The sequence below is a fragment of the Clupea harengus genome, chromosome 13 (assembly GCF_900700415.2).
Source record: "Clupea harengus chromosome 13, Ch_v2.0.2, whole genome shotgun sequence".
Lineage (NCBI taxonomy): Eukaryota > Metazoa > Chordata > Actinopteri > Clupeiformes > Clupeidae > Clupea > Clupea harengus.
This window is the reverse complement of record NC_045164.1, coordinates 18,839,162-18,846,661: the sequence shown is the minus strand read 5'-3', so window position 1 is coordinate 18,846,661 and position 7,500 is coordinate 18,839,162. Positions and strand designations below refer to the sequence as shown.

The following is a 7,500-nucleotide window of genomic DNA, read 5'->3' as shown; positions in this document are numbered from 1 at the left end:
AGTGAGCCCGATTGCAATTGTTGTTTGTCTAATAAATATACTTATATGCAGCTCCGGAGTCCTGAGGTAACTAGGGTGAATTTTCACCTATCAACTACAGGACACTGAAGACTACTGAGGACTACAGGACACTGAAGACTACTGAAGACTACAGGACACTGAAGACTACTGAAGACTACAGGACACTGAAGACTACAGGACACTGAAGACTACAGGAAAAATCACCACCTTCAGCTGAACCTGGCCAAAACGGAGCTGATGGTCTTCCCAGCCAAACAGGTCATCCACCATAACATCAATATCAATATTGACTCTTTATCTCTTGTTCCATCCAAAACAGCAAGAAACCTTGGGGTCATTATTGATGACCAACTGACCTTCACGGCCCACATCGCCTCTGTCTCCAGGTCGTGCCGCTTTGCGCTATACAACATCCGCAAAATCAGGCCGTACCTAACCCAGTATGCCACCCAGCTGCTGGTGCAAACCTTGGTGAGTTCCCGCCTGGACTACTGCAACGCCCTCCTAACGGGCCTGCCGGCTTGCGTGGTGAAACCACTACAGATGATCCAGAACGCGGCGGCGTGTCTGGTGTTCAACCAACCGAAAAGGGCACACGTCACCCCGCTACTCATTGAGCTCCACTGGCTGCCAGTAGCTGCTCGCATTAAGTTCAAGTCACTTATGCTTGCCTACAGAGTGCTTGCTGGTTCTGCTCCCACCTACCTAAATGCTCTTGTAAGGGCAAATGTTACACCCAGGACGCTGCGCTCGTCTAGTGAGCGTCGTTTGGCACTGCTGTCTGTGCAAGCACGGCAATCCAGACTATTCTCATTTATAGTTCCACGTTGGTGGAATGAACTGCCTAGTACTACCAGAGTAGGGGCGTCCCTCTCTACCTTCAAGAAGCTTTTGAAGACCCAACTCTTCAGAGAGCACCTCCCTTCCTAACTGGCACCTGACTAGCGCTTAACTTGCACTTCAGCAGTTACATTCCTGCACTTCTTTTTCCTTTTTTCTAGGTCGTTGTTTTCTAATTCTCATGTAAAGTAGTATTTATTGTTACACCATGCTTTTTATTGCTCTTAGCTTGACTGTTCTCTCCCTTGTACGTCGCTTTGGACAAAAGCGTCTGCTAAATGATTAAATGTAAAATGTAAATGTACAGGACACTGAAGACTACAGGACACTGAAGACTACAGGACACTGAAGACTAAAAGATACTGAAGATGACAGGATACTGAAGATTACAGGATACGGGGGACTACAGGATATGGGTCACAGAGGGGTTAGAAAACATTCCTGAATGATGAGTCAGTCTGAGAAGGGGACAGTCTTTGAGTCTGCAATTGATCTGATACATGTGTGTTATGTGTGTGTGAGTGTGTCCTTTCACATTTAAACTGAACTCTAGACAGAGTCCAGACATCGCATCAACGGTGTGTGTGTGTGTGTATAGTGAGTGGTCAGGGCTGCTCTGTGTGTGTGAGGTAGAGTGAAATGCTGACAGGGCAAAAGCTCCTCCTCATCGGCTCATAAAGACCAACCATAAGTCACCTACTCACCAGCTATATGCGAGAGAGCATCAATCAACCAGCACTACAGGGGGATAGAGACATGGGAGAGAGGGAAGAGAGAAATAGGGGAGAGATATGGAGAGAGGGATGGGGAGAGAGATATGGAGAGAGGATGCAGAAGAGAGAAATGGGGGAGAGATATGGAGAGAGGGATGGGGAAGATTGGAATAGGGGAGAAATTTGGATAGAGGGATGGGGAGAGAGGGATAAGGGGGAGATATGGAGAGAGGGATGGGTAGAGAGGGATAAGGAGAGATATTAGGGAGGGAGATAAAGAGAGAGAGATGAGGAGAGGAATGTACTTGAGACGGAGGGATATGGCAGTAAGAGAGGATAGAAAATCCATGAAATGGAGAGGCTACAGAAAACAGAAGAGGAACATCAAAAGTGGGAGGGAGAGAGGGAAGCAAAGAAGGAAGGCAAAGAAAAAAGGGAAGAAGGAGACAGAGGTGTAGAACAGAGGAAAAGAAAGAGAAGAACAGAGGAAACAGAAAGGGTGTGAGAGAAGAATAGATAGAGAATGCCAGCAAATTACTCTCGGCATAAAGAGAAAAAACAAACAACATAACCGCGCCAAATAACTACTATGAAAGATAACAATATAATCGCGCCAATGAACTACTATAAAAGATAACAATATAATCACACCAATTAACAGCTATAAAAGATAACAATAAAATCACGGCAATAGCAAAATGGTCCAAAAACCTTTGACAGCATTACCCAGCTTACAGCGCAATTTGGAAATGAGGTCTAGGGTGTAGGGTGTAGGGTCCGGTGGAAGTGGGACAAGCCAAATTCTATTGATAGATGTTAAGAGTTCAAAGAAGAACATCCCAAAACACATGAACATTAGTATTAGACCATCTAACCCTAACCCTATCCATTGGCTTCATGTACATTAGTGTTAGACCATTATCCATTGGCTTCATGTACCCAAAAATTAAGTCTGACATTTTGTATGCATTTCCTTTAATTTCAAACCCTAGTTTGGGGCTCTAAAATATAGTAGCTGGTGCTGAAGCTAACTAACTCAGTGACACACACACACACACACACACACACACACACACACACACACACACACACACACACACACACACACACACACACCTCAAACACACCACACTTAGCCAATACTGCTTCTCGAACACCAACGACAGTTGTCATAGTCATTCAATTCCATTTTCAATTCCATTTTATTTATATAGCGCCAACACAATAACATTGCCTCAAGGAAACCCACTGGACCCAGTGGACCAAGCCCAAAGCTGACAGGGGGAAGGAAAAATTCCCTCTTAAGAGGAATAAACCTTGAGCAGAACCTTGACTCATGGGGGTTGGGGGGAGGAAGGGAGGAGGGGAGGGGATGGGAGAGCATTAGAAACATGGCAGATTAATTCATACACGTATCAGGATAAGCATGCTAGCATACAGGTGGCGATACATGCAAACATAAGATGGTATGCAGCTGATACATGTACACAATACATACAAACATAAGATGATATATACATGATACATACACAATTAGTAGTGGATAAGATGGAAAGAGAGCATTCAAGTATTGTAGGATAGCTTATTAGGTATACAGTGTGTTCAAAAGGTTACTAGTATAAGGTTAAGTAGAGGAATGAAACAGAAAATTATGTCAATGGTGGCAGTTATTTACATTAAGCGTAAATAGGCTAGCAGAGTATGTAGATGTATCATGAGTGGGGTAGAATTAATGCATGATGGTGTGGTTGGGGTGGGTAGGTGTAGGCAGAGGGTTTCTGCAAGTAGATCAGGTGGAGAGACTACAGCAGCATCCCACAGCAGAGACAGTCTAGACTAGGAAGGGAAGAAAAGAGACAAAGTGAGTGGACAGAGCTGGGCTGCCTAATATGTGTATAAGTACTTAATGGTTATGGTGATGAGGGACAAGGTTTCCACAACCATTAGCGGGGAAGGTCGTGCTATAAGAGAGAGAACATTTGGTTAGTAAACATCAATTTGATGAACAGATAAAAAGATAAATTTAGGAAATATGGCCATTTCTATCAGTATTAATGCCTTAGCATAATGTGATATAGAAGGAGATAAAGAGGGAGAGGAAGCGGCAGCCTTGCATGGTGTGTAGAAATTTAGTTTATGTTAAGTTTTGTTGAGTTAAGTTGAGTCATGGTTGGCTGACATGGTGCATGACAGTTTTAGTTATACAAGGATAGCAAGGGCGACAGGATACAACAATAGTGCACAACTGGCTGACAAGAAGTATGAAGTACGTTGTGACAGGTGCCGGGTTTTGATGCATTATTCATGCCTATAGGATGCACTAAAGAGGAATGTCTTTAGTCTCGATTTAAATATGGAAAGGATGTCCGCTTCTCAGATGGAGGCAGGAAGATTATTCCAAAGGAGGGGGGCTCGATAGCAGAAGGCTCTGCCTCCTATTGTGCTTTTTGATATTCTTGAGACCTGCACTCTGGGAACGAAGCGGTCTTGGTTGGCAGTAGGGGACAAGTAATTCCTTGAGATAATTGGGAGCTAACACGTGTGTATCTGTGTGTGAGCCAGTGCAGAGAGGCAAGTACAGGTGAGATATGTTCATATTTTATAGTTGTAGTTCTGGTAAGCGTGTGAGTAGCAGCATTCTGTATTAGTTGGAGGCTCTTTTTTGAGTTGCTGCTACATCCGGACAGAAGAGCATTGCAGCAGTCTAGTCATGGCGTAAAAAAAGGACCTAAGGGTAGCATGTACAAACTGAAGGGGCCAAGCACAGAGCCTTGGGGAACTCCATTACTTACTCTGGTGTGATTGGATGGCTCATTGGGGACATGAACAAACTGAGGACGGTCAGAAAGGTAAGACCTAAACCAGGATATGGCACAGCCTTTGAAACAGACATGATGTTCAAGTCTCTGTAGCAAAATATGATGTTCTATAGTGTCTTTTCTAGCTCAGATGTCTGGTTGTGGTGCTTTGACTTACTGGGCTTTCCTTTACCACTAACATAAAATTCTATAAGCTTGGTTTGTCAGTCAAAGACAGAGGAAGGTTGCATGAAATGATGAAGTCCTGTATTTTGGACTCAGTAATGGCCTTCTGTCTGGGATGGCCCTTGTTGTACACTTGCACACCTCTTGTCTGAGTCAAGAAAGAATCAATGCTGAGGTAATATGTTTGCGAAACATCCATAGGCCCTAGTTAGCTTGGCTTTTACATTACCAAGTGACTTGCTGACCTATCTGGGTGCGTTTTGAGGTGCCTGATAAAAATTTGATGTGTGCGATCCAGAATCCTTTATTTCGGACCGCTTACACCTTGGCATTCTTCTCTGTGGTCCTTGTGTGAAGGCATTAGAGCCAAAGGTTATCACAAACGGCACAGCGGCTGCAGGTGTGCTTTCCATGGTCACTTTGGTGCTGCAGTTTACAGTCATCTATGGCCACACGTATGCCGCAAGTTACACATGATAGTAAGGGAGGGAATGAAATTCTCAGCATGCCTTTGGTGAACGTAGTTATTGTTCTCAAGATTATTAGGGTTGTGACCTGTGTTACAATGTGTCTGTGTCTGTGTCTGTGTCTGTGTCTGTGTCTGTGTCTGTGTGTGTACTAGTTCCGTGTGTTAGTTTAACAAATCTGTCCACCGTTAGTGAGATCGTCACTGCGAAGCATGCCCTGATTCCCCCCTCCTGTTTGTGTGAATGTGTTTGTGTGATTAATGAAAGTATATAACCAATTTTATGTTTGAATTCCACTAAATTAATACAAGTATATAAACTATTTTATGTTTGAATTCCACTAGATTAATACAATTATATAAACAATTTCAAGTTTGAATTCCACTAGATTAATAAATGAATAAATAGATTAATAAAATTGCTGTTGTTTACTGTTAACTGCCTTAGCAATAATTAGCTACAGTAATAAGACATGGGAAATGAGGGGGAGAGATAGAGGGAGAGAGAGAGAGAGAGGGAGTGGGGGTAATAAGGGGGAGAGATAGAGGGAGAGAGAAAGAGATAGGGAGAGGGGGAAACGAGGGGGAGAGATAGAGGGAGAGAGAAAGAGATAGGGAGAGAGAGGGGGAAACGAGGGGGGATGATAGAGGGAGAGAGAAAGAGAGAGGGAGAGGGGGAAACAAGGGGGAGCGATAGAGGAAGAGAGGAAGAGAGAGGGAGAGGGGGAAACGAGGGGGAGAGATAGAGGGAGAGAGAAAGAGATAGGGAGAGAGAGGGGGAAACGAGGGGGGATGATAGAGGGAGAGAGAAAGAGAGAGGGAGAGGGGGAAACAAGGGGGAGCGATAGAGGAAGAGAGGAAGAGAGAGGGACCGGGGAAGGGGAAGAGATACAGTGTAGCAGGAGATGAGTGTAGATGAGGGCCTGATGTTGAGTCAGAGAAGAGTGTGTGTGTGTGTGTGTCTGTGTGTATGTGTGTGTGTGTGTGTGTGTGTGTGTGTGTGTGTGTGTGTGTGTGTGTGTGTGTGTGTGTGTGAGAGAGAGTCAGAGGAGAGAGTGTGTGTTTGTGTGTGTGTGTGTGTGCGTGTGCATGTGTGTCTGCGTGTGCATGTGCGTGTGCGTGTGCGTGTGTGTGTGTGTGAGTCAGAGGAGATAGTGTGTGTGTGAGTGTGTGTGTGAGTGTGTGTGTGAGTCAGAGGAGAGCGAGGACACAGAGAGACAGAGAAAGAAAAGGGGAGTTTTACGACCCACTGCAGTGGTCGCGTGTGGACTATAGGCAACACAGCAACGTACAGGCATCCATACGTCCCCTTCCAACATACAGGCATCCATACGTCCCTTTCCAACATACAGGCATCAATACGTCCCCTTCCAACATACAGGCATCTACGTATATGATCTATATCTCTTTTGCCTTGCTTTTGTTCTGTTTAATAAACGTATGTATTGATTGACAGGAGCGCTGGAGTGCAGACCTGTGAACTTGTTCACCCACGCCTCCTCTGCCACGTTGGCGAGGGCGATGACGCCGGCGGCGACATCACTGGCAGCCTCATCCATCTCTATGAGTGCGTGCGGACCCACATTCCCACTGGCATAGTGAGCCACGTAGATGGCATAGCGCCCGGTGCCCTGAGAGAGAGGAGAGAAGGAGAGAGAAAGAGAGGGTGAGTGGGGAGTTGGGAGTGGGGAACCAAGGGAGAGATAGAGAGGGGGGAGTGGGCGAGAGAGGGAGGGATAGAGGGAGGGAGTGGGCGAGAGAGTGCAAGACAGGGAGGGAGTTTGTGAGAGAGAGGGAGAAATAAGGAAGGAGGGAGTGGGTGAGGGGGAGGGAGAGAGAAAGAGAGGGAGGGAGAAAGAGAGTGAGGGAGTGGGTTAGAGAGAGGGAGGGAGAGAGAGATAGAGAGGGGGAACGAGGGAGAGACAGAGAGGGGGAGTGGGTGAGAGAGAGGGAGAGAGAAAGAGAGGGAGGGAGTGGGTGAGAGAGAGGGAGGGAGAGAGAGATAAAGAGGGGGAGTGGGGGAACAAGGAAGCGATAGAGAGGGAGGGGGTGGGCGAGAGAGGGAGGGATAGAGGGAGGGAGTGGGCGAGAGAGTGCAAGACAGGGAGGGAGTTTGCGAGAGAGAGGGAGAAATAAGGAGGGAGGGAGTGGGTGAGAGAGAGGGAGAGATGGAGAACACTGATCTTTAAACAGCCTGAACAGACAAAAGTGTGTGTGAGAGTGTGTGAGCACATGTGTAGATGTGGTTTGTGACTAGGAAAGACAATTAAGTGTTTGTGTGTAGGTGCTGAGGATAGAGATGCCTGAGTGTATGTGTGTGTGTGTGTGTGTGTGTGTGTGTGTAGGTGCTGAGGATAGAGATGCCTGAGGGTGTGTGTGTGTGTAGGTGCTGAGGATAGAGATGCCTGAGTGTGTGTGTGTGTGTGTGTGTTTGGTAAGAACTGTGATGGAGAGTGTCTTTAAACGAGTGTGGCAA

General features: G+C 46.0%; 1 protein-coding gene across 1 annotated transcript in view; it reads right to left on the bottom strand.

Annotated features, from left to right (window-relative positions):
* crtac1b (cartilage acidic protein 1b) overlaps positions 1 to 7,500 on the bottom strand; it is a 30,531-nt gene that overhangs the window by 11,602 nt on the left and 11,429 nt on the right. The window contains exon 5 of the mRNA XM_031578542.2: positions 6,499 to 6,655. Coding sequence (XP_031434402.1) covers positions 6,499 to 6,655 — 157 coding nt within the window. The remainder of the gene's footprint in view (positions 1 to 6,498; positions 6,656 to 7,500) is intronic.